The sequence below is a fragment of the Anabrus simplex genome, chromosome 6 (assembly GCF_040414725.1).
Source record: "Anabrus simplex isolate iqAnaSimp1 chromosome 6, ASM4041472v1, whole genome shotgun sequence".
Taxonomy (NCBI): Eukaryota; Metazoa; Arthropoda; class Insecta; order Orthoptera; family Tettigoniidae; genus Anabrus; species Anabrus simplex.
In genome coordinates, this window is record NC_090270.1 from 19,385,358 (window position 1) to 19,413,292 (window position 27,935).

Here is a 27,935-nt window from a genome sequence, read left to right on the forward strand (position 1 = left end):
CTTCCAGTCTAGCAGTGGGGGCTTTTGTAAAGGTCCATGTTTCCACACCGTAAAAGAGAACTAAAAACACATAGCACCTAAGGAGCCACATTTTGGTATCCATGCTAAGGTAGTGATTCTTGAAGGTTGAGCTTATTGAGTTGAAAACACTCGCTTTTCCAATGCGACACTTTATCTCTTGCGAATTGTTCCATGCTTCATTAGTGATGGTACTCAGGTACGGATACTGTGAAACTCTCTCTATACTTGCTCCATTGAGGAACAGATTCATGCCTCGGATATTCTTACTGATGATCATCAATTTTGCTTAATTAGTGTTGATGTCCAGACCATATCTCTTGCTTGTTTCAGAAATTTTGTTCATCAACTTCTGTAGCCCTTCCATCGTATCTGCGTAGCCTAAATTGTTGAGTTTGACATCATTCACCTGCACCCTGCAATTTGAAAAGCCTTGACCTACCAAGCGATCACTGTTTAGCTGTAAGGCCTGCAGATTATGAGACAACGTGTGGTCAGCGTGACAAATCTCCTTACCGAGCTTGATAGCTGCAGTCGCTTAAGTGCGGCCAGTATCCAGTAATCGGGAGATAGTGGGTTCGAGCCCCACTGTCGGCAGCCCTGAAGATGGTTTTCCGTGGTTTCCCATTTTCACACCAGGCAAATGCCGGGGCTATACCTTAATTAAGGCCACGGCCGCTTCCTTCCAATTCCTAGGCCTTTCCTATCCCATCGTCACCGTAAGACATATCTGTGTCGGTGCGACGATAAGCGGAAAAAGAAAAATCTCAGCTGTTATTTTGGCTTTCTACACAGGGCCACTATCTCACAATATGGAAGCTCCTGAATGGTTCTCATTAAGGCTGAGTAGATCTCAACCATCCCTCATATCCAGGGGAAAAATTCTTGGCCTAGCTAGGAATTAAACCCTAGGGCCTCTGGGTACAAGGTAGGCTCCCTGCCCTTAGACCGCAGGGCTGCCATTTTCCCCATAAGCCCTGTGTAAATATACTGTTGTTTTAGTGGTCAATTTCCACTGCGGTCAGCGGCTACACACATTTCGTACACTGACCTGTATTTTGCAGCTAGATACAGTTTTGTACTGAATGCTATTATTGTACGTCCGTCTGGAGTGAGCATTCTTTGCTGCTGACTGGCTGCTGCATTCACCAGTAAAACCTTCACAAGGCGCGTTGCAATTAGTTAACTTTCCACAACCTCTCTTGTTGCCTGCAAAGTTGAAAATTTTAATTGACAAAGAATGAGGCAGCATTATTGTCATTAGCTTAGAACGGTTGCATGTGAATTACTCCATAGTGGATATCATTCATCTTTTCCAGAAATTATCTGTTTGTAGTATTATTTCTTTTTAGAATTTCTATGTCTTACTTTTATGTTTACATTTTTAAATTCTGTTTATAGTGGTTAAGTGTAAGAGAGGGCCGTGAGCCCTAACTTCGCCACAAATGTAAGTCAGGAATAAATAAATAAATAAATAAATAAATAAATAAATAAATAAATAAATATCTCTGTCTGAAGAAAATGAGAGTACCGGGCGAGTTGGCCGTGCGGTTAGGGGCTTGCAGTTCTGAGCTTGCATCCAGGAGGTAGTGGGTTCGAACCCCACTGTCGGCAGCCCTGAAGATAGTTTTCCATGGTTTCCCATTTTCACACCAGGCAAATGCTCTGGCTGGACCTTACTTAACCCTTTCACTCCAGCGTAGCGAGCATGGTGGCGTGACCCTTTGGACATGAACAGTGGGTGGTTCACCGAGCCCGCTGTACGTGCTAATAGTCTCGCTTCGCTCTCTAGTCCACAGTCGGCTCGTGACGTGAAGAGAAGACAGGCAGAGTTTAAAAGTATTTTATTTTATTTGTAACGTATATTCGGTATATTGCTTATGACTATATTTTTAGCACTTTTCATCCTCCTCGCACAGAAGAGTCATGATACTTGTGTTGAAGGCAGCCGAAGGAAACTTAATATGCTAGCATTGTCTACTGAAAATCCACAGCCTGTTTCCAGTCGTTTGACTGGGTCAGGAATGGAATAAATCAAGGTCTGTCTAGGGAGGTCTGGTCACGCTACCACAATCCTTTGCGGTGGCGGCCATATTGGGTCTCAAATATCGTATTATTAAAGTCTTTGGGCGTGCCCGATGTAATGATGTGAGTTATTACTTGTATTTTGAAGGAAAATGGGATTTTGCGCCGCACTAAATTGTCAAAATAAGACCTCTGACGGAATTATGTAGAGTGTCTCGCTTCCCGAGAGGTAAGCAAAGGAGAGCTCAGTGGGTACAAAACTCTAGGCGTGACAAATGGCAACCTACAGATAATTCCGTCTTGTGCGAGGTTAGTGAGGTTATACATTCGTATTATTCCTAAAGAATAGTATGTTTATATGAACGATGTTTTATATTTATAGGTCTTATTATGTATTTTCTTCTAGCATCATTTTGAAGAATCGCAATTTGAACTAAAAAGGACGGATGGACGGAAACTACTCAAGTGGAATTCCATCCCAACAATTTTTAACGTCCCTAATCAACCCAAGGTTTTGAGATATAATAGGAAACCTCCCAAAGAAAGAGAATTGTCCTTCAAAATAGCAAGAAAAGTAACAGGAAATGTGTAATAGTAGTACTGATGTTTATGAACATTTCCTTTTCATGTGTCCGGCTCCATGGCTAAATGGTTAGCGTGCTGGCCTTTGGTCACAGGGGTCCCGGGTTCGATTCCTGGCAGGTTCAGGAATTTTAACCATAGGCCTTAATCGGTCAATTTCGCTGGCACGGGGGCTGCGTGTATGCGTCGTCTTCATCATCATTTCAACCTCATCACGACGCGCAGGTCGCCTACGGGTGTCAAATCAAAAGACCTGCACCTGGCGAGCGGAACTTGTCCTCAGACGCTCCCGGCACTAAAAGCCATACGCCATTTCATTCCATTCCTTTTCATGTAAAACTACAGACAGTAATCTTTCTAACCCTACATGCAACGTAGAAATGTTTCACAGATATTTGAAATGCTTGTTCCTGTTCATTTACCAATTACAATCACAATAAGCAATAGGCCCATCACTTCAAAGCAACAATTTATGTCCAGCTTGCCATCATTAGAACAATTTTATTGATAATAGCACTCTTATACTGTACTGTAGTTATTAATTACAGCTAAATTGCATTCATCTTAAATACTCTATAGAGTACATTATATGGCTGGACAAATACTTAAAGATCACAACACTCGCTTCTATCGCACTAACCAACTACTGTAATTTAACGTATAGTAGCCTAACATAATATACTATTGTAATCCCTAAAATAGCCTTCGCCATAAGACCTATCTGTGTCGATGCGACGTAAAAAGCCCCTAGCAAAAAAAATAGCCTAACCTAGGTTAACTCAAGTTAATAGTGACCGAATTTCTATTTCTTATGGAATCGTGTCTACCAATGGCTTTAATTTTCTTAACAATTATTATTATTATTATTATTATTATTATTATTATTATTATTATTATTATTATTATTATTATTATTATTATTATATGCATGAATATTAGGACTCAGCTAAGAGGCCCGTGGTCGCCAACTCACGCTCCCTAGTTAGGAGACCCTGACGCCCCTTTCAGTCGCCTCTTATGGCAGGTAGGGATACCGTGGTTGTTGTTCTAATGCCCCACCCACAGGGGGAAATCTATTTTGGGTTGTGACCACGAGGCCCTTAACTGAGTCTTGACATTGCTTTCACTATTCTAGCCCATCCGAACTCCCCTGGTGAACACTTGTTCTTTTCCGAGCACGACGGCATTAGCGCATTCGAGGCCTAGGAAGTTTTTCATTTCCACGCACTTTGTGGTCTTCATCTTTATTTTGCCGATACCTTCATTTTCGAAGTGTTGGACCCCTTCCATTTGTTTCCTTCTGATTAGTGTTTATAGAGGATAGTTGTCCAGTTGTACTTCATCTTAAAACAATAATCACCACCACCACTTTGTACTATATAGCTGCATGTGTTATCAATAAAACAGTTAAGAGTAGCTTAGAACATCACTCTTGTTGCATATGTGCAGAATATTTTTGCCTTAGAACCCAAAGAAATACCACATGAATGGATAACAAGAGTAACCATACGTAATTTAATGCACTCAACTCAAGAGGCATTCAGTGTTTGTCAACGTATTGGGGTAACCTTTTAGAAACGCAGTATCGGTAATTACTTTCTTAATAAAGAAAACGCTGAAGGTAATTTATTACAACTGTATTTTAGTACTTTAACTACAGTACTTAAAGTTCAGTATTTCATGTACCAGTAACCATAATATGACACAGGAACTGTACAGATTTCTATGTTTCTGTCAATAAGATTACATATTTGACAGATGATATTAATATGAAACACAGTAAGACCAAGTTGCAAGAAAGTAAAAGAGAAGAACAAGAGCTTTTCTGTTGATTCTTGTTTCTAAAAAAAAACAAAAAAAATCAGGCTCTGTTAATTATCTTCCTATTCAAATAGCTGTGAATGTATTCGTATCATTTAAGTGTTATACAGTTATATATACATGACCAGTAGATGCCCAATTAAATTATTTATGAAAAATAGTTGGTATTTTGTTTTTCTTTCAATGTACGATACCGAAATCCTCTAAATTCGAATACACTTGCCTTTGGTTACGCTCTAAGACCCAATATGGCGGCTCCATAAGTAGCATTCGTGACTTGACCTCCCTAGACAGACCTTGGAATAAATGAAGCCCCAGTCTAGCGGCGAGGATAGGAATTGTGCCAGCTGCCGAAGCCTGTCGCCCTCTCCTGGGGCAATGATTAATGAGTGACAAATGAAATGAAATGATATTGGAGAGTGTCGCTGGAATGAGATATGACAGGGAAATCCGGATTGCCCGGAGAAAAACCTGTCCCGTCTGTGCTTTGTCCAGCACAAATCTCACATGGAATGACCGGGATTTGAACTACGGAACCCAGAGGTGAGAGGCCGGTGCGCTGCCACCTGAGCCACGGAGGCTCTATAGCATTGTCTACTCAACTTTTCAATTCGGAATTAGCTGCCTCAAACTTGTGTTTCTTTGGATTCATGTTCTACTTTTTCCAATTTAGTTTTTTGCTCGGTGGTTCAGGCACCTGATCTTCATCCTCACTATCTTTCTTCAGTCAAATCATTGAAGTAGGCCGACATTTTAGACGATGAAGCGGTAAACGTGCTTGAAGTAGAATGTGTTCGAAGTCATTCCCGCCGGGCTGAGTTGCTTAGACGGTTGAGGCGCTGGCCTTCTGACCCCAACTTGGCAGGTTTGATCCTGGCTAAGTCCGGTGGTTTTTGAAGGTGCTCAAATACGTCAACCTTGTGTTGGTAGATTTACTGGTACGTGAAAGAACTTCTGCGGGACAAAATTCTGGCACATCGGCATCTCCCAAAACTGTTAATGTAGTTAGTGGGACGTAAAGCAAATAACATTAATAATTAAGTCGTTCCGTCACCTGAATCAGATGACAAATGCTATCATCGTCATCATCTTCTTCGAAGTCACTAACCCATATGTGGGCAAGAGCTTCCTCCGCAGTATATCTTTCCTATGTCATCAGACCTTTCACAATGTTAAAGCGATTGAAAGCTAAGTCAAGAAGCACAAGCCCGCCAGCACAGGGGAGCAACTAGGCGCAAAGTGAGTAGCATACCAGACAGATTACTTTCCTCTTCAAAGTGCTTGTTCCTGTCATCTGGTGATCACAGCCCTAACTATAGACTCCTAAGACAGCCGCGAGACAGTGAAGACCGAACTTCCACAGCAGTCTATCATAGTTAAATGGAAAACAGCCGAAAGGCATGAGACTTCTACAGCAGTCGGCTGGCTATGAGGCATCGCTACAGCATTCCACCGGGTGCATGTCACAGCTCCGTCCCGACTGCTACAGCAGTCAACCGGAGTGAAAGGTTTAAGACCACGGCTGCTTCCTTCGCGCTCCTAGCCCTTTCCTGTCCCATCGTCGCCGTAAGACCTATCCGTGTCGGTGCGACGTAAAGTCAATTGCAAAAGAAAAAAAGGAAATGAGAGTTCTTTAGAGTGACGTGGACGATGCTTGGCAACCTGTGTCATCTTGCAGTGAAGGGATTTTAGCTCTCCAAAATTTAGTTTAACAGTGTGACAAGAATGTGGTGTCTAGAACATCTTGAAACCTATGCTGCTAAAAGGGGATGTGCTTGTGCAAAATAAAATCACATTAAAATTTCCTTTTTGTGAAAGGAATGCACTCTAAAAATAATTTGGTATAATACGTATAGTTGTACTGTGCAGTAGTAGATTATAGGGGGTGAGGGGAAAGGTGTTATCAGAACATAATTATATATTTGTTATTTTCCTGCAGTAGTCGGTCTTTTCTTCCTCTGTCACCCTTATCCAGAGAGTTCTTGGGTTGGACTGTGGATCAATGACTTCCATCCACTGCTCACACCACTCTGCGGACACAGGTGATGCGCATCACTTCTGGGGATCTAGTCTGACACATCATATAAGGTATTACAATGGTCACGGCATCTTACTGGCAGGTTTCATTGGGAAAATGGACGAGATCTGATACTTCAAAGAATGAAGGCGACATCAAAAGAAAGGGACGGGCCACGAAGGGCGTGAAAGTGAAAGATCTCCATGCATTGCAAACGTAATACTGTCGGGGTCTAGTTGACCAAGGGAGGATGGATGGGAAAGGTGAACGTGAGGAGCAATGCCAGACTTGTCTAGGGGAACCTAGGTCGCCAACCTCTGCTCCCTCGCCCCCCTTTCAGTTGCCTCTTTTCTACAGGCACTGTGTAGTAAACAATATACAGTAACAATTTAAGATTTATCCTCTCATTCCATTATAGCATAATCTTAATATAGCGGTCCTCTGTCCCAGTGGCCATTTTCTTGAAGAGTGACTTATAGCTGCTTAAGACAAGTTTCACTGTATTTTTATGTTATTTAGGCAGTATTATGACCAAAAAAATATTGAGGTAAATAGATTATTAACTGAAGTAAGACAGTATGATTAAACCTCATAATTAATATATTTCTTCAGTTTGGTTTTATTCTACAGTATACTGTTTTTATACAGTGAGATTCATGGACTATAAATACATGTACCATAGCAAATTTTTCTGATGTTCAATTATCTTGGTATAGTCACTCATATTAATATTTCAAGTGTAGATCTTCAGCATGTTGAATGTATTTGAATTAGGGTTGCCATAATTCTCTTCTACGAAACCAGAAAAGAAGTGTACGCGACAAAAATCGGCATATTATCAACAAAAGAGCTTCATTTAAAATGAACATAATATGTAATAAAAATGGTAAAAAGAAACTCTTTCACACTATACCGATCAATTTTTCACACTGCAGTTGTATTTACAACAGTTAAGGTTTCTTATAAACCAGCCCCGTGGTTTTGGGTTAGGGAGTCTGTCTCTTACCCGGAGGCCTCAGGTTTGTTTCCTGGCCAGGTCAGGGATTTTTACCTGGTTCTGAGGTCTGATTCGAAGTCCATTCAGCCTGCGTGGGAGCAGTTGAGGTGCTATCCAACTGTGAGATAGTGGCCTTTGGATTGAGCAGCAGTTATTTGGTAGGCCCAAAGCCTATTAGAGATGTAGCACCATCGTAGGAAGTCTTATTATACAGTTCGTATTTTTCAGAAGACTACTTCATCAACGTACTTCAGTTTTCTTTTCTCTGCACATAAATGTAACATGTAACATGTTATACGAATATCTAGAATGACCCTGATGGATAAGAGTTAATCAGTTCTATAAAAATACAATTCTGAACCCCACATAATGGAATCCATACACCAACACATGAATTAAGCGAGGAGGAAACGGAATCAGAAGTATTCTTAGTGGATCTCAGTAGGGTTATTTCTGCCATCTACTGTTATTACTCCAAGATGGGCAGGAGAGCGGCTATTTGATGACAGAACTTTGAGTTTGTTCGATGTAATGTCATACTAAATATGTACAGTAGAGTCTCGATTATCCGACTTAAACGGGACCTGGAGTACGTCGGATCACCGAAAATGTCGGATAATACAGAATAACTTTGAAAATGTACTAAAACAAACAGGAAGGCTATAGTGTATTATGTGCTATGTTTTACGGGACTCTATTTATTGGCTTATTAATTCAATTGTACAGTAGATGCAGTACTCTTTCCTTACTACGCCTGTAGACGTGTGCAGACGTCTTGGCTTGGGCTGCAAGAGTTTTGATGTCAGCATCTTGAAATTCAGCCCAGTCTCATCACAATTAAAAATCTGATCACCGGATAATCCTTCAGCAAGAATTATTTCTTGAAATTGTCTTTTAAATTTCACAACCTTATCGGATTTAGCTGACAGTTTTTCTCCATAGATATTAAGCTGCCCAATGCTGTACCGTTTTTTCCACCGATCAAGCCACCCAGCACTGGCAGTAAAATTAGGGTCCCTTTATTAAACTCCTTCTGGATATACACCGCCATTTCTTGCAGAATGGGACCAGATATTGACAAGCCCTTTTCCTGCTTTTTAGTGAACCAAAGAAATAGTGCTTCACTTACTTTTTCATACTCACATTTTTCATTGTTTTTTTTTTCTAATTTTCAGTGCATCACTTGTTGCTCTGATAGAGCACCACTTTTCAATTTATTCCCTCGTATGTTTCCAGTCCCCCACTGTAACACGTCCAACACCATAATCTGAAGCCATTTTTGGAGAGTTTCCCCTTTGTCCAGTCTCTTTAACCCACTCTACTTGTCTTCCACAGAAACAATCACTTTCTTACGTTTACTCGCCATACTCACAGAGGATATGAAAACTACTGTATAACATCCGCACCCAACCAATACTACATTGAACAATCCTACCGCATGACTGCCAGGGTTTGTCCCACAGTCGCACCCTCCACACTCCGTGTCCTAGAATTGCATCCACCTAAATTTCAAATGAAGCCTACCAGTGTCGGATAACACGGAGTGTCGGATAAGCGAAGGTCGGTTGAGCGAGACTCTACTGTAATGGGTAAATGCAAAAGGTATAAGACTTTTACAGGAAGTCTACTGATCCAGCCGGGAGAGGTTTGCTGCTTTTGAGTCTGTGACAGTCCAGGTTTTTTGTGATGTATGGCAACCCTAAATTGAATGGTTCCTATTTTTTTCAATTTTTTTTTCACTTTAAATTTTTTTATCTGCCAAGATGGTTCTCCTCGTTTTATTGAAGTTTAATTTTTTGTGCTTGAATTGAGGTATCTACGCACCATTGAGGGCCATGGTGTGAGTTAATAAAATGTGTGTGTTTTCATTGCTTCTCTGAGTCAAAGATTGCTTTGGAAGTGGTTACAAATTTGCTTCAAGTGTGTACTTTTGGTGCAAGGATGTTATTATTATCATTTGTGGTGGGCTATTGTTTGTTGCTGTGGTGTATATCTGGTGTATATGTCAGGCTGGGAGGTCAATCTTCGGATTATCCACACCCTCGCACGTTGCCACCACCCCAACTGAGATCTGCCCCTCCAGAACATGCTAGGGTGCTCCTGCCAAGGCCTCCTCCAAACACCCAGCCGCCACCTGCTGGGTAAGTGTGGTGCTTCTATGTTACAGCATGGGAATGAACCTATGTGCATGAAGCTGAATGTTACCCTAATGACTGATGAACTGTACTACGTACACTTTCCTTCCTTCCTTCCTTCCTTCCTTCCTTCCTTCCTTCCTTCCTTCCTTGTTTGTTTGTTTGTTTGTTTGTTTGTTTACATTACAAGTAATAATGCTGCATGTAAGCCTTCTTAATTACCACATTTTCTTGCATAATTTATGCACCCCATCTTCTTGTTTTTGTTCAGAGTGGTTTAAGGAAATTTTTTATATTTGATGCACCTACTTCTCAATGATTCATTGTAGAGTCGTGGATGCGTTTTGAAATAGATGTTTAGTAGTAGCCTTCCTATTGTGAAACCTGGCATTTCAAATACTGTGCAGTCCTGTTATCACCCGTTAGGAAGTATCATTGCACTAGTTCAGTGAGTGAATCAGCGCAGACCTGACTAGTGACACGCTATTCCAGTCTGGTACAAAATGTTTGAGTGTTTTGGGTACAAGTGTGTTCTGTGATCTCAGATTTGTTTGTTATTCCACATCGAGCAAGTATTCAAGTAATACTGCATTGTATAAACTCGCCGAAACACACGGGAATAGGGCAGCAGGCCAGAAGTATTCGTTATCAGAGTGCAACATGTGGTACTGGCGGAAACGGAAAACCACACTTCAAGTGACCAACAAGCCTCGTTAAGTGTTTCACATTGCGAGCTGCCCACTTCATGACCGTATCAATGAATTCAATCAACAAATTATTAAACAAATTAATTTAAACACCACCTAATCAGTACTTTATTCCTTGCCTTTTGGCAGAATTATAAAAGCATTATCATATACAGGACATGTTTTGACCATTTAGTGGTCATCTTCAGCTGTCTTTAAATAGCTTAAATGAAACAATTTGATTAGCAAGTACATTAAAATTTCAAATTACTTTCCCATGGGAACTTAGAACTTGCTTAAAGCGCTTAAAATTTGGTTCGTGTGTCCCATGTGAATAGTATCTTTAAATGATTGTACAGTGAAAGGAAGATGAGCTGCATCTCTATGTCGAATTCGGAGGACATTAAGGCAGCAAAAGTATGAAGAGAAAGCAGAAACATTGCTGAATGGAAGTACATGTGTTCAGCCTTGGCCAGTTCACTGTAATTCAGAACCTGACGCTATGTCTTTAAGTCAGCTTCAGATAACAGCATCAAAAAATTCACTTTTCGCTCTTTCTGACACTGATATCCAGATTATGAGGCAAGCTGCCCAAATCTGAGGACTGCTATTTCATGCAACTTAATAGAGAAGTCACCATAGGACCATTTGTATATTAACAGTTCAACACAACCTAGTACTAAAAATAAAAAGCAACTTGAAATGAAGATAATCGACACAACAGACAATCAATAAGAAACTTGAAGACTGTTATACACATCGATTTTAACATGAGGAAGATCAAGCCCCTTTGTGTTTTTAGAAAAAGTGCCTGTTACAGACATTTTATGATTTTTTGAATATGTTCAATTAGAAAATAAAGTACCTTTTTACACACCACATCACTAAAATCCCCCCCACTTATTTCCCTCCCTTTTCCCAAATTTCAAATGCTTTAAGCAATAGTTATAAGTTCCCATGGGAAAGTAATTTAAGATTTTAATGTACTTACTAATCAAATTGTTTCATCTAAGCTATTTAAAAACAGCTGAAGATGACCACTAAGTGGTCAAAACATGTCCTGTATATGATAATGTTTTTATAATTCTGCCAAAAAGCAAGAAATGAAGTATCGATTAGGTGGTGTTTTAAATTAATTTGTTAAATAATTTGTTGAAGTGTTTCAGATCCCAAAAAAGTGGCAAATTTCTACAAGTAGAGAGGGATCTGGAGAAATATAAGATTCCATTACGCAGTGGTGGATATACCGTTTCAATGAAATGCTGTATTTTCAAGGACGAGGAATAACTGCAGCATATGGGGTCAGTATGACAGGTTTTGATGATGGTTGGGATCATAGGTAATACATTTCATATTATTCTGTATTGAAGAGCAATATAATGTAAAACAAAAGATAGTGCATTCTTCAAATTGGAAAAACTGAGAACTTACACAAGACTTGTGATTGCGATGAGTGTTTTAACATCTAAATCTTTACACGACTTGCACTGAATTTCAACAACACGTACTTGCTTCATAAATTTTATCTGTAATACATGTCTTGCCTTAACTTGATTTTGACTGATGATGGTCTCTAGCAAAACCGAAATTAGTTTCATGAAATATATGTAACATTTTTAAGGTTACAATAAATAGTATTGAATAGGTGGAAACTTTTAGCTTTTGTTTTACATCATGATTGGGAAGCTGAAAGTGAAGAAACACTTGCTTTCCCAAATAGGAAATGCAGATCAGATGCCAATCATTTTCAAAACACCACAGTCAAACAGTTGATAAGAAAGGGACATCAAGTGTAATTGTATGTACTATAGGAAGCAAAAAATGATCTATTGCAATGCTTGCTATAACAGTTGATGGAAGAAAGCTTGCACTTCATGTTCTTCTAAAATGCAAAAGAATGCCAAAAGTAACATTTCCACGAATACCCAAGAAAAAGAGTGGATGGACACTCCACTCCTGCTTACGGTTTGGCGAAATCTAGTGGAGTCTCTCCTTCGATGCCCAGCTCTCTTCATGTTGAACAGTTTTCTTGGCCTCCTGACGAAAGACACTAAGAAATCATAGGAAACCATGAAAATCGATTTAGCAGCGATTCCTGGTTGATGTTGGTACTTCAACCTTTCGTCATTTTGATTAATAAACCATTCAAAAACAGTGCGTGAAAACTATCAGTTCGGATGGTGGAAAGTGTACATGAGTTGACTCCATCAGGCAAGATTTGGAAACCACCTGTGGAACTCCTTTGTGAGTGGAAATTGCCCACTTGGGACAGGACTTCTTCGAAAGTGATTGAAAAGACCTTCAAGAAAATGGAAATCTCTAATACGTTAGATGGGAGTGAAGATGACTTTTTATGGACAAATGTGAGCTGCGATAGCAGCAACAATTCTTCCTGCAGTTCTGGTAGCAACATCAAGGACGGTAGCCTATAAAGGGTAACTTTTTTTTTTTTTTGCCGGCACATCGTTGTTACTTATGTAATAGGGACTTCAATGAATTCATATTTATTTTGCTTCAGGTCGTATTATCTGCTCATGATAGGAGGAATATTTTCCATTGTCCGTACTCCAAACCCACTTGCCCAACTGGACTGTTCAGAAGGAAACTTAAAAGACTATGTCAACCAGTTTGGTGTATATTTTAAATGTAAAAAATAAAAATAAAAAAATTGTAAATACATTTTTGGTTACCAAATTCCTTAAATAATTTAGGCACCTAAATGTTTTGGCTGTATTTTTCATTTAAAAAATCACATCAATTATGTGGAAAATACAGAAATTTCGAAAAGTGTATTAATATTGTTTCAGATGTTATGTATTTTATTTTGTGGATATGGACGAGGGAGGAGAAACTTGGATTCTGTTGAAACTTTTGTATAATGAACTAGTGTGTGGTCTATTGGACTTCTTACTTACAGTTAGGATATGATTTACTCAATGTTTCACGGATGTTTCAGCTGAGATCAGTGCTTTCTTTAGTTCATTCTTAAGTTGTCAACTTGGATTATAAGACAGTAATTGATCATCTAACTAATAAATTTTGTCGAATCATTTTAGTTTTCTTGTTCTGTATAATTCTGAAAACGATTGTCTCAGTTTTTTATATAAGTTACATAGGAGTGATTACAGTATAGATTTTCCCTCTAAAGCAAAGACCACCAGTAGTCATGGAACTTCCTTCAACATAGGGAATGCTATTGGAGGGAGGTGGGGAACTTTGAAAACAGGAGGAATTCTCTTGCACTATATGCTCATGTTAAGAAAATGTAGAGGAGAAACACGAAGTTTGTGAGCATATTTTAGCTACAGTATTACCCCGCATTTACGTTCCTGGCTTTCACATTTTCCCGTGTTTTACAACATTTTTTGTTGGTCCCCTGAGATTTCCTATGCTCACAATGTATTAAAATCTTCAAATTTACGTTTGCGACATTTTATGCTTTCCACCATTTACGCCACGACAGGCCGTTCGAGAGGAAAAAATTTGTGGTAAAATGGTGTCGCAACTAACCTAAAACGCTTTGAGTAACAATGGCATGACGACCAAATCAAACCACCATGGTCTATAATAACTCTTTAGAACTCTCAGTATTGAACTTCCGCTTAATCAACGCGGTGCATTCTTTGATATCGGGTGTTTTCCACACTCCCTGAACCTTATTTTCAAATCCGACGAGTTACGAAACCGCAACAAAAAGTGAGACAGCTGGGAATTGGCTGAAATTGACCACATTTCAGTCAATCAGTCACTACTGATCTTCATTTAGGGAGTCGCCCAGATGGCAGTTTCCCTATCTGTTGTTTTCCTAGCCTTTTCTTAAATGATCGCAAATAAATTGGAAATTTATTGAACATCTCCCTTGGTAAATTATTCCAATCCCTAACTCCCCTACCTATAAACAAATATTTGCCCCAATTTATCCTCTTGAATTTCAGCTTGCTTGTGTAACGAACGCCACGAAAGAAATGGAAAAGCTTAAGAAAAGATCAAGAGTTCGTAACTGGGATAGCATGGAAAACGTAGGCAATTGTAATTGAATCGGTGAGTTGAAAATGGTACACATTCCAAAATCTTTCAAGAGAAAGAAAAAACTGTTTTGTAGCTAAAAGAAAGGTTTGATAAAAAAAATTCCATTGGGCATTTATACATCATGTATCTGCATATTAAACTACAAAGTATGGAAATCATATTACGTACATTTTTCCAGTTAGGCCTATACCATTTTTTTATGTCAAGGAATATGTTCCTTTTTATACTCAAATTTGAGAAAGATCTTTGTAGAGGCAAATAATGTATAATAAACTTGCAATTTCAAAAGTCTATTAAGCAGTAATACATTATTACACAAAAATACGCCCAACCATAATTTCTTTTAGAGTTTTTCATTGTCATTCTGTCTCTTTAAAGTGTTTTACTTTACGAAGATGTCTAGCCTCCATAACCTCTAAATGGTGAATGATTGTGAAGATCATCAACGTTATCGTCCATTCTTTCAATGTGTGTTCACTAATAAATGGATAAGTCGAATATTTCACCACGATTATATTACTGCAGACAGTAAAATACCACGAAAATAAACACCTCATTCATTTCTCTTTCTGCTACTCGCTGCTATACAACGCTTATACAAGGATCCTGGTTTGTATAAGCAATTCAATGAATAACTATAACAGATGTATACACGGTTTATTAGTAACGAGTTTCACATAAATGGTGTATAAACCTTGTATAAAAGTTATACACTGTTTATTAATAAGATGATTTGTGTTGTTAGAGTTCGTTATTTCACGGTTATTGTTTTACATTTGCGTTTGTTCTTGGAGTTGTTAAAGTTATTGTCGCTGATTCGTCATATTTACTGTATTTTGTTATTTGTTATGTTTTTTTTTGTTCTGTTATGTGAGTCGAGTGGACAATATTATTATTATTATTAATAATAATAATAATAATAATAATAATAATAATATTAATGTCATTCTGAAAAAATATCACGTGAATTGCCGTGATCTTAGTTTCCTGTCATGTGTATTTGTTAATCCTTCTTTGTTATTGCTTTATTGTTTTCCTCCTAATAATGGAAAAAAGAAGGAAAGAAAAACTTTCACTATGGATGAGAAAATTCGAATATTAGAAAAGGTTGATTCGTACCGCGGAACACGTGTTTCATTGGCACGCAAAAATTGCAGCTTCCTGTATCCACGCTGAATATAATTGTGAAAAACAGAAGAAGCATTACATCAAGTGCTTCAGAATGCGGACCATACTCCAAGAAAAGGAAGAATATATTTTTAAGAGTGTTTATGTAACTGTACTTTTAACAATAGTCCATTTATACGATTTTCACATCATATTGAAGAAAATCAACGTACGCAAGACAAAAACTTATTCCAACAAAATGTTTCCTATTCATTTATTATAACAGATTTTACTTGAACTGTATATTTTAAGACAACATTTTACATGTATCACACATATTTTAAAAATGTGTTTACGTAATTATACTTTTAATAACAGCCCATTTACATGATTTTAGGCCTAAAAGATTCACATACACATTTTAGATTGTACATAGTCGAATTTACCCTGCAGTATGCTCAATTAGAAGTAAGATATATCCTATCATTATGACTATTATTATGGACAAGGCAAATCAACTAATTTGATTTATGTGAAGGTAACAGTGTACAGCTGAGGATGACTACATGTAAAGAGTCGATACCAGTACTGTAGATATTTGTATAAATAAATTTGTATTGATAAGGTGGAACCTTTCTCGTCTACTTGTTTCAAGAATGTCCGATCATTACCTACTGCCTACGATGCCTACGATGACCTCAGATCTTTTCCGACAGCAGTTAATTGCTCTGTATTCAAAAATGGGCACTCAAAATAGGAAGATCCTTCTTTCCATCGATCGCTGTCCTGCACATCACGCGGATGTTAATTTGAGGAATGTGCAGTTAGAATTTCTGCCTCCTAACTGGACAAGCAAGCTACAACCTATGGATTTAGGGGTTATTCACTCTTTTAAGTCACTTTATAGGAAGAACCTGGTGCAGCGAATTTTATTCCTTATGGATTCTGGAAAGGTTTCATCATCATTTAAAGTTTCAATCCTGAATGCGCTTCACTTCATTGCAAAGTCTTGGTAAGCCATGAAGCAGACTACCATCTCAAATTGTTTCTTGAAGGCAGGATTTTTCAAAAATCATGCAGAATCTCAGCTGCAAGAAGAAGAAGAAGAAGAAGAAGAAGAAGAAGAAGAAGAAGAAGAAGAAGAAGAAGAAGAAGAAGAAGAAGAAGAAGAAGAAGAAGAAGAAGAAGAAGAAGAAGAAGAAGAAGAAGAAGAAGAAGAAGAAGAAGAAGAAGAAGAAGAAGAAGAAGAAGAAGAAGAAGAAGAAGAAGAAGAAGAAGAAGAAGAAGAAGAAGAAGAAGAAGAAGAAGAAGAAGAAGAAGAAGAAGAAGAAGACGACGACGGCGGCCTGCTACCTGATGTATGGAGAATGTTGCAGTCAGACTGCACTATTGAAGATTTTCTTCAGGTAGATGATTCTGTGATCACTGCAGAGGAAAGAAGTGTGGAGGAGTTGGTTGCTGAGCAAACAGCAGCCGAGTCTCCCACCAGTGACAGTGATGAAGCAGAGGAAGACAGTGTAGTGATGCCTACCAGTGCTGATGCACAAGTGCAGCAGTGGATGTTTTACGCATGTATCTTGTAATCTGTAGAGGAGGTGAAAATAATTTTCATAACCTTTATGAGCTTGAAAAACAAATAGAGGTCATAAGAAATAAGAAGTGCAAACAGAGATCGATTATGGACTACTGTATTTTGGTAGGAAGCAGTGATTGTGTAGTTTTCCATCTGGAATAAATTTGTGTTAATGTTGTAAATACAGGTACAATAGTAGCAATTAAAATGTTCCATTCAGCTAAAATATTGCATCTTGGATAATTCTATAGCCATTCTAAGAACGTAACTACTGTATATTAGAAGAATATATTACACAAATGTTTAACCACCTACCGGTAACCTTCTCCTGCGCAAAGGATGAGCATTATTACAAAGGCAGTGTAGTCAACAGTTAATACAGTACAGTAATTAACTTACATGGACCTTTATTTGAGGTGAGTACAGTAAATCGATTGAGATTGAAATACTCTATAAATTAATAATATGTATTTGTGTAACATTTACCTCCTTTTCCAGAGCATTTTTATATATACCTGTACAAGTTGTTTCCCATGATTTACACTTTTCCCCCTTTTACACCAGTATTCCTTGGTCCCTTGAAAAGTGTAAAAGAGGGGTAATACTGTATATCTTTTACTACTGATTAAATTTCAAAGCAATTTTACTCTGTTTACATCAAAGCAGGTTACTGTCAAAGGTAATTGAATGCGTGAAAAGAAGTATATGTCTAAAACAACCAGGTGATGCAAACTCAGAGACATCTTTCACTAAATACAAAGGATGAGCAGTGAAAATGTTCATTTGTCAGGTACATACTGCTCCTGTATGTGACATTAGATGATTTTATCTGTGATTGTCTGGCCAAGGATTGGGCAGCCTTTACCAAACCTCACAAACTAAGGAAGAATCAATGGCTATGGGCAGAGGAGTTCACCCTTAGGGGCTTGTTAACTGCCTGATGTTGACCTCCATACGTTGTATAGACCACCTTTTCTTCACATGCTGATGACCTCCATGCATGGTATCAACCCCCGTAGGCCTAACTTCATTTTTTTTTTTTTTTTTTTTATACAGCTTGTAAAGTTTCAAAGTTGTTGAGATGGAAATGGAGTATCTTTGAAGGTGAAGATCTCTGCCTTCCTTGTATTCATGAATTGGTCCAAATCAGAGTTTCTTTTTCTTTTCTTTTTTACCTTTCTAAAGTATTAGTCTGACCTCGTTCGGCTTGAGAGCAAATAGGCTTAAATTTCTGCTGCATTCTAGCTGTTGTATGTTTCATTACAGGATGTTTCCTTATGTACATTGATAGTATAAATCACCATCTTGCCATTGATATGAATGTTGACATTATCTGGTGAGAATTCCTATAATTCTTTCAACGCCTTGAATCCCCTTACGACTTGTAATTACTTAACTCGCTCTCACTTTGAAATACGATATTGCATGGTGAAGCATGGCATGGTGCATTTTGAATGAAAGAGAAATAAGAAGTTTTAATAAATCAGACGATAACAGCACTACACCAGACTGACGCAAGCAAAGTAAGAGTGGATGCATAACTTCAACCAGTTGATAGCTATTGTCACAGTATTATGGTTTTTTGGACTATCACCCCTACGTGTACTTGTTTTTCTAAAAATGTATCTGAATAGTTCTCTCAAACATCTTTATAATTCTGGAACATGGTTAAGGAGGAACAGTAGTGGTTGGATAAAGGATGATGGAAAGGTGTCGTAAACATCTCAACCTGGCAGGAACTGGATGAGGGAAATGGATGGAGATTGTGATGATGATGATGATGATGATGATGATGATGATGATGATGATGATATACATGTTGAAAGTTTTGTTCTGTCTATATGCTATTAATATATTTGATTTATTTTATATTTATGAACTTTTTATTATCATTGCTTATTTAATTTTGTAGTTGTTTGCTTAAAAAAACCATTTCAATTCTCTTCAGATAAATTCTGGAGCTCTCGTAACAGTATATTACTACAGATAATTTTTTTTGCGTGTTGTTTGACACACTGCTTATTTGTAGGTTACTTGCTAATGATTTGCTTGTTCTGTTTCGCATGCTGATGGTGTGGGGAAATATCTGTAATGTATTTATTTTATTTTGTGAACATTTATCCTCAACCTTCTTTTAAGAATGTTTTCACTTTGTGTTTTTGAATTACTCTCAGTATATTGACAGTTTTAAACCTTAGCTGATACAGGTTGGTTGTATTAGTAGAGATTTTGTGAATATTATGCAAAATTTACCTACATTCTTTCAAACAATGAGGTTGTATTTGTTGGTGTAGGAATATTGTATATAAAAATGTAATAGCATTGATTTTGTTAAAATTTATTTTTTATTTTTAACCTTTCCTCTTATATTAGCGAGATTTTCATCATGTTTAGCGGGGTTGGCAGGAGTAAAATTATCAGGGTCTCCTAATATATAAGGTTTGAGAAGAGTTAATAATAATAGGATAGCTACTATAATGATAAAACCAAAAATGTCCTTGAAGCCTTTATTTAAAATTGCTAACAATGCCTTAGTACAGCAAAAATAAAACATATTTGAAATAATTGATTATAAAATTTGACTCGATAAATTGACTCATCTGATGATGAATTTACCATGTTATTGATTCATTGAATAAATGAGTTAATGTTAATTCTTTCAATTACAATAGGTATAAATCTATGGTTGGCCCCACAGATTTCAACTCTTCTCGAACCTTATATATTAGGAGACCCTGATAATTTTACTCCTGCCAACCCGTTAGTTACACCTGTTCTCATTCAACCATAACGCCTTCTCTTGAAAAGAGTGAAATATTGGCTACTTGTCTCAGTAATGTATGCCATTATATTCTGTAAATCCTTAATAACTCCATTGACAGTGGTCATTGTTAAAATAAATGAAGTACTGTCTGAAGGGTATCAGATTTGTGGCATGTATGTGGAATAGAAGACTAAAGAGACAGTAGATACCTACATGGTAACCACAGACACCTAGAAAGTAGTAACAGTTAGTCATTCAAGTAGATTCAAGTTTTAAGATATAGATAGGAGGACCAAGAAAAGGAGCACTGAATAGGACGAACGTAAAGGTAGGTTAGGGTTTTCAGAGGGAACAAGAGAAAGAGGAGAAAAAGATTTAAAAAACACATGAAAATACAAAAGGGCAAGGACAGTCTCCATACACTGCTGTCAAGAAATAGACGGGCTCTCTCCTCATCAGTCCCGGTTCTTCTACATCCATCTCATCTCATCCTCCACCGAGTTCGTTTCTCCTTTCCAGCTTCATCAGGAGGACGAGTATCAACACTCATTGAGGGGCCCTCCTGATAGATCTTCAGCCATGATGTGGGAAGTGTAGAATAAGAAATTTTGTTGTTTAAAATCTACCAGAACACTCATTATCATTTAAAAAATCACACACACACACACACACACACACACACACACACACACACACATCAACTAGCTTGTGTATAAATAATGCATTTTTGAGGAACGTCTGAGTGTTTAGGGACCGACAAAGCTGAAGATATTGAAGAGAAGATAAGCTGTGAAATAACATAAGATATTATAATTTGGAATGAGAATTCATGACCAACATATATGCAACATTATCAGTCTTAACACAATGCTGTCCGCTCACGTATCAATACGTGTTTCCAAGCACGGTGCTGTGCAGCCGATCACGTATAAATACGTATTTGTGCAAGTCTGTCTTCTGATGCCATCTAACGGTTATTGAGGAACTATTTGAAGATTATCGTTGATGTGCCTAAATGGTAGAAAAACTACGCTTCTTTTAGTACTGGTTTTGCCCGTTTTAGTGCGTCAGTTGCATTTGTTTTTGCCTTCGAATATCTTCCGTGTATCCATCAATGCTAGTAAACAAAAATGGCAGCCCCGGTAAACAAAAACAGTGGACTGACTCCTGGTGATATTATACATGAATTATACGCTGATAATTTGTTATATGTTTCCCGTGATTATGAGGAGAGTGAAGATGAATTGTCTAATGATAATTCTAGTGCGAGTGTCGTGCATTTATATGGAAGTGATGCGTTGAATGACACGTTTATTGCACCATGTGAGCAATGACCTGATGCTTCAGATAGCAAAGATGGTCTAGATGTAAGTAATGTTGATAATATTCTCCCTATTTCTGGCAGTGAGTGGCCGAACAGGATATTATACTGTTTTTGGAGTCTTTCTCGTGGACGCCTGGCGTTAAAATTTCGCCGAGTGAACCTGAAAATATAGGTTGTGATGTCAAGTTGTCCATTTGTAATGATTTGTTGGCGTATATGGTGGAGGAATCAAACAGCTATCAATACCAGAATGAACCAAAATATAAAATCTCACCAAAAACTTTAAAGTGGACAGATATAACTGTAAATGAACCTAAAATTATTAAATTATGATACCGTGCAATAACTCCATGTCTGCCAAAACCTTCCGGCCACAGGGGCCAGTTATACGTCAGATGGGCCGGACAGCAATGTGTTAAGATCAACTAGTGTAGTTTTATTAGATGATACTTTTTTTTAATAGTACACATGTTGCTAGAGAATCATTACAGTTAGGCTTCCTTCACCTAAAGAAAGCCTTTCACTATGCCCCCACCATCTCATTCAGTGCATGCTGTGTGAGTATGGAGTTCCGGAACTCCTTATCAACTAGATCCGTCTTTAACACCATTAGCTGTGTGAAATGCTTGTCTGAGATCTCCGATGATTTTCTGTTCAAGGTTCATGTTCACCAGGGCCGTACCATGTCACCACTCATCTTCGTCCTTATTTTGTGGATTCCAACACGTGCAACCTATAGCACAACATCCCATGCTGGTGATGTCATGCTAGCAACTACAACCAGGGAACAACTGCAAGGACAATCCTGAAACAATCTATTTTCCCAGTTACGTTGTTGAACACAGGTGTAGGCTCTGCCTGAGTCAAGGTCAAAGACCAATCTGTTTTGGTGCCTGGGATTTAACCTCCAGAATGATATAATTGATGACAGTGTTCATACTTGAATTGGCAAGATCTAGATGAGATAGAGAGGAGTTAACAGGAACTATGCGTGATCACAAGGTGTCAGACCATCGGAAATCACAAGATCTATGACAGTCATTCCCATCTACCCTACCATGCACATGGAGCTGTTGATCAGGATGATGATGGTTTCTCTAAGGAGATTTGGACAACTCGATCATCAATCCTGGTTACTTATTTTGTGTAAGGCAATAATAACCTTTGTTGATGTGGTGTCTGTTCTAATATATGTTAACCTATCTACTGAGAGAAGGACGTAGTTTTGGCTTAGAGAGCTGCAAGAGAGCAATGTATGAAGATATTGGAGATCAGTTTTTCAGAACTCTCTTTGTGTGTAATCACTTGCATTCAGATGTGGCCTTCGCTCAGTCAGCATTGCCCGGCCGATCGCTCCTCTGTTGTAACGGAGCGCTCACATTCAAACTCTGTACATGTAAGCTGTTCAACAAATACAGTTTCTGATGAAATTGGGTGTGACGTGTATGCACGTGCAGCACAAGCTAACAGGATCAGCTGAGCGTAAATTATATCATAGTGTTTGTTTATTTAGTTATCTTTATATTCAGTTGGCGCTGTTATGTGTTAAAAAAATTAGTTTGGTATTTGTAATATCAGTGTCGTTTGTTGTCATTCTTTGCGAGGTGTCATGCCGCTTCCCAGCTGATTAACCACAGTTTTCTTTTACTCACCTGCACACTTTCTTTGTATTTTTAGTAATTCCATCTCGTGGATACAGCAGAAACTATCGCTGTTGCCAACTTACATTTTCAAAATCCACTAAATTCTGCTAAAATTCCGCCCAGAAATCCGATCTCAAATAATGAGCAATAAAAAAATGAGGAATAACAATAATAAAAGTAAATGTCTGCACTCACCTGATCTGTGAGTTTTGCTGGGATTAACCCCCTGCCTGTGAGCTGGCGAGCTAAAACCCGTAGGCGTTTTACTGCTGGGTCCGAACTAGGTGAATCCCCTGCCTCAAGGGCCACACACAGAACAGGCCAGTTCATTAAATGGTCTTCCTTCATAGCATAAATATAAATCTACTCTCTCAGAGTTTCATTATCTGTCGTCATTCGTCAACTAAGAGATAAGTAACCTTTCCCCACGCATTACAAATTTTTGATACCATGATCTCATAACATCAGATCCAAATATATTTTCCTCATGTGACTGCTAGCTCCTGACAAGAAATACGGAAAAGCTCGGAGACAGACTGGAGTACAAATTTAAAAAAATGTAAAAAGGATAAAACACTAAAATTCTGCTGTAATAAATCTAGAATTCCGCCAAAATATCTGCTGTCCGTTAAATGATATATTTTTCCACCGACAGTCTTCTAATTCTGTCAAATTTTTCTGCCAGTCTTAATATTTGGTGTCGGGTCAGGTAAGACTCTGCTACCGTATTCGGCCAGTATCCAGTATTCGGGAGATAATGGGTTCCAACCCCACTGTCGACAGCCCTGAAGATCGTTTTCCGTGGTTTCCCATTATCACACCAGGCAAATGTTTGGGCTGTACCTTACGGTCACGGCCACTTCCTTCCCAGTCCCAGCCCTTTCCCGTCCCATCATCGCCATAAGACCTATCTGTATCGGTGCGACATAAAGCCAGTAGCTACCATATTCGACAGTAGACGGTACTACCTGCGACTGTCTGGCCGAGGGTTGGGCGGCCGATACCAAACCCGACAAACTAGGGGAAAACCAACAGCCACTGGTGGAGTTGTTTTCCCTTAGAAGGTTAGATGAGACGTTTGTGTAGGAATTGACACACAAACTCATCAGCTGTTGCCTTGCAATGAGACAGGGGACTGCCAAAGGCTAAAGGAGACAACCCCTGACAGAAAATCCTCTGAAATGTTAGGCCTAGCAAGTCAGTTGAAGAGAGAAATTTTAATTGCTTTCAAAACCAAAAGAAGCCTTGGAGTGATAATGACAGCTGAACGCTTGATGCTCCATCAAGATCCAGAAAGAGAACTAAAATCTACAAGACATCGACCACAATCAGAGTAGCAACTTGAATATCATTACTTTGACAGGGAAAATAGAAGAGTGTTGATTTGATGAAAATGAGGAACATTAATGTACTAGGACTGAGTGAAACCAAGTGGAAGGGACAAGGGTCAAAAGAACTCAGAAAAGTTTACCATCTATAATGGTCGGGAGGAAGTTCAGCTAAGAATGGAGTGAATGTTATAATGGATCATTCAATGAAACAGCATGTAATAGATGTAAACTTCAAATCTGACAGGATTATCCAAGTCAATCTAAAATTAAACCCTACCCAGAACATAAGTATCATTCACTGCTATGCCCCGCAAGTAGATTGTGATAGTTCAGAGAAAGAGCTATGTGACGAATCCTTGGAAGAGCAAATTAGAGGTGGAGGAACCATTGTTGTTGGTGAAATGAATGCCCAAGTAGGGTGTGATAGGCAAGGTTACGAGAGCATCACGCATGGATGGGGACCAAGGAACAATGAGGGAAGCAGACTCCTAGATTTCTGTCTGAAAAAGAACATAGTTATTGCTAATACCTGGTATCACAAACAGAAAAGGCACAAAATCACCAGATACGGATGGAATGGGCAACAGGAGTCCATCATTGATTATATTATGGTAGATAAACATATACAAGAAATGTTGATGGATGTGGTGATCTCAGGTGTGTCTCTTGACTATGATCATGGGCTCCTTGTTAGTTGTTTCAGGTTTAAAAAGTTGAAGGAAATAAAGGTATGGTAATTGAAGGATAAAGAGAAGGCCTCAGAATATCAAGGAAAAATCCAGCGGCGAATACCAAAAACAGACACTGGAACAGTTGAAGAAGAATGGAAAATTTTCAAGGAATGCTTAGTCAAGACAACACAGGAGACGTGTGGAAGAACAAATGGCAAAATGAAATGGAAAGAGACACCATGGTGGAGTGATAAAACCAAAGAGACAGTCCTTAAAAAGAACAATGCCTACCAAAAATGTTTCAAAAGTGGAACAGATAAGGACAAAGAACTCTATAAGTTGGTGAAAAAAGAATCTAAGCAGGTTGTCAGAGCAGAAAGAGAAAAGTGGTTGAATGAATGGAGTGATAAACTAAATGATGGTGGAGATGGCAACAGAAAAATGTATGGAATGATGAAGATTAGGAGGAGGGACAAAGAACAGATTATCTGCCTAGTGATAGTGGGTATCTCATTACAGATGATAAAGAGATCAAAGAAGAATGGAAGAATTATTTTGATAAATGTGAATGATATCACAAACATTCCATTAGATAGATTAGTTAAGGATGGAAGTCACTATAACAGATCTGACATGGAATGATATAGAATACGCATGGAAATACATCAAAACAGAAAAATCTCCAGGCATTGATGAAGCGTGTAGTGAAATGATCGGGTCTATGGGTGATGCAGGAAAGCAGTGGATGTATAGACTTTTTCACAAGATATGGAAGGATGGGGAGATACCAGCAGATTGGAAAAAAGGTGACAGGAAGAAATGTTCCAATTACAGAGGAATTACATTAACTTCCCAAGTGGGAAAGCTGTATAAAAGGATTTTAGAAAGGAAAATAAGACCATTGATTAGAATTAAAGTTATTAGAAGAGCACTACGGATTCCGGGAAGGCAGATTAACAGTTGATCTAATATTTGGACTGCATCAGTTCATGGAGAAGTATTATGAACATAAGGAGGTCCTTTGGCTGGCCTTCCTGGATATCAAACAGGCCTTTGATGTTGTAAGCAGGGACAAAGTCTGGGAAGTGCTGAGAAATAGTGGAATCAATAATGACATAATAAAACGAATTGAGAATTTATATAAAGACCTCAGTAGTCGCGTCAAAACACCATCAGGAATGACGGAACCCTTTAGAATAACTACGGGTCTAAGACAAAGTGGGGTTCTGTCACCTCTTCTCTTCATTACTGTGATGAATGAGATTCAACAACAAGTATACCAAAATGTTGGTGACAACAAAATGAAAGTCGTGCTATTTGTTGTTGACATCTATGTATGGGGAGATTCCAAGGAGGAACTTCAGGATCAGATCAATGCATGGACACTAACAGCTAAAGGATACAGCCTCAGATTCAGTCAGGAAAAAAGTGAAGTGTTGGTTATGCAGAGAAATGGTCAACCTGAAGGTTACATTGAAATAGTGGGTAAACAACTCAAGATGTCCAACAAATTCAAATATCTAGGAAGCATGATATCAGCAACAGGCTCCATTGAAGAGGAACTTACCAGCAGGATTCAAGCTGGAGGAACATTCTACAGTATAGAGTTGTCCGAGACCTAATATGGAGCCCAAAAGTACCATTGAAATGCAAGTGAAGTACATCTGACTTATTACATCCAATTTTGATATATGGGAGTGAGACCTGGACCACGAGGAAAAAGGATGAAGCAAGGATTCAGGCAGCTGAAATGTGATTCATCCAAGCTATGGTTGGCGAATCAAGACGAGATAAAATTCGTAATGAGGACATCAGGGACATAGCTCAGGTTGGCAGAAAGCAGGATAACATAACGCTGCATAGACTGTAATGGTATGATCACATGCGAAGGATGGTTCCTGATCGCATACCCAGAAAAAGGTATGATCTGCAGTTAAAATATTCAAGACTAAGAGGGCAGTCAAGAACGCGATATACAGACATGGTGAAAAACGACATTCAGCAACGAGGAAGGGACTGGGACAACATTGAAGAACGAGAAAAGTGCAAAGACAGAAGTTGGTGGAGGGGCTTCATTCGTCAATCCATCGTATAGATGGAACGACGTGGGATATGTATATGTATTGTACCAGGAAGGCCTAGGTCCTGGCACATATAAATTAAAAACTTTATTTCCAGCATACAATTCCATTCAGATACGTGAACGGCTGTGTGAAAGAATGTTCTAGTACCTACCACACTTCACGAGCAAGTCAAGCAAGGTCAAGTGATGTCACCGCCGTTTACTGCTTACTTCCCCTACAGATATTTCTAGACGTTTTTTCATTAACTTTTTAACTCCTTGACCGATTAAAATGAGACCAACACTAAACTGTAGCGAACATTAAGGAAGTAATGCCCTGCAAATTTCAAGTCAATCCATCCAGTAGTTTTCGAAATATAACGATTGAAAGTTTGGGAAGACTGAACACCCCTCCGTCAGCTGATTCATAGTGCCTCCCACCTGGCGTGTATATATATGCCACTGGGCCAAGGCCAGAGAGAGAGCAGTCTGACCTGTGTGGCGAGTACAGTCTGACAGTGCAGTCTTGTCAGTGAAGAAAGTATGCTCCGTCGCGATTTGCGAGGGCGTGGTTATGGCCATGATCGAACGCCGTTGAACTAGTACCGTACGTGAAGTTCCAATACACCGTGATGACGGTAAAATTCTAGATGTTTCCATAATATAACATTTGTGAAATTATTGACTGAATAAGATCATAATTCGGAGTGAGAATTCAAGTTACTGATATTTTACGGACTGGTACACTTTACTAATTTCATGTAATTGTGAACTATGACGATATCTTAAATTTTTCGTGTGTGGCAAAACGGAAATCATAATTTACGACAATTTTAATCATTCTAGGACACACTCCTTTGACAGTATAACAGTGAACTGTGTGTAACTTTACTTTCTTAACATTTGTTCCATAACAGGACAAGACTTTGCTATTTTTCCCAGTGAACTTCTCGATCTTTCGATCAACGCTATAATAAACGCAGAGAACATTAAGAACTTTTTATGGTTATATTAAATAATTCAGACTAGTGTCATATAAACACGACCATAAAATCACCTTAATCTGCCAACAATTGTTCAGAGACTGTGATAAAAACTATTGCAAATTACATTTTCAAGTGTTTGAACTGTGCTTATTACTTCGCAATCA

At 38.5% G+C, this 27,935-nt stretch overlaps 1 protein-coding gene across 2 annotated transcripts in view; it reads left to right on the forward strand.

The window, feature by feature from the left end:
* The window catches only part of snama (something that sticks like glue), a 651,651-nt gene that overhangs the window by 310,914 nt on the left and 312,802 nt on the right, over nucleotides 1-27,935 (forward strand). Inside the window, exon 14 of one of the 2 annotated variants that reach the window (XM_067149701.2) lies at nucleotides 9,470-9,601. The exons of the other annotated variant lie outside the window; for it this stretch is intronic. Coding sequence (XP_067005802.2) covers nucleotides 9,470-9,601 — 132 coding nt within the window. The remainder of the gene's footprint in view (nucleotides 1-9,469; nucleotides 9,602-27,935) is intronic. 2 annotated transcript variants of the gene reach the window in all.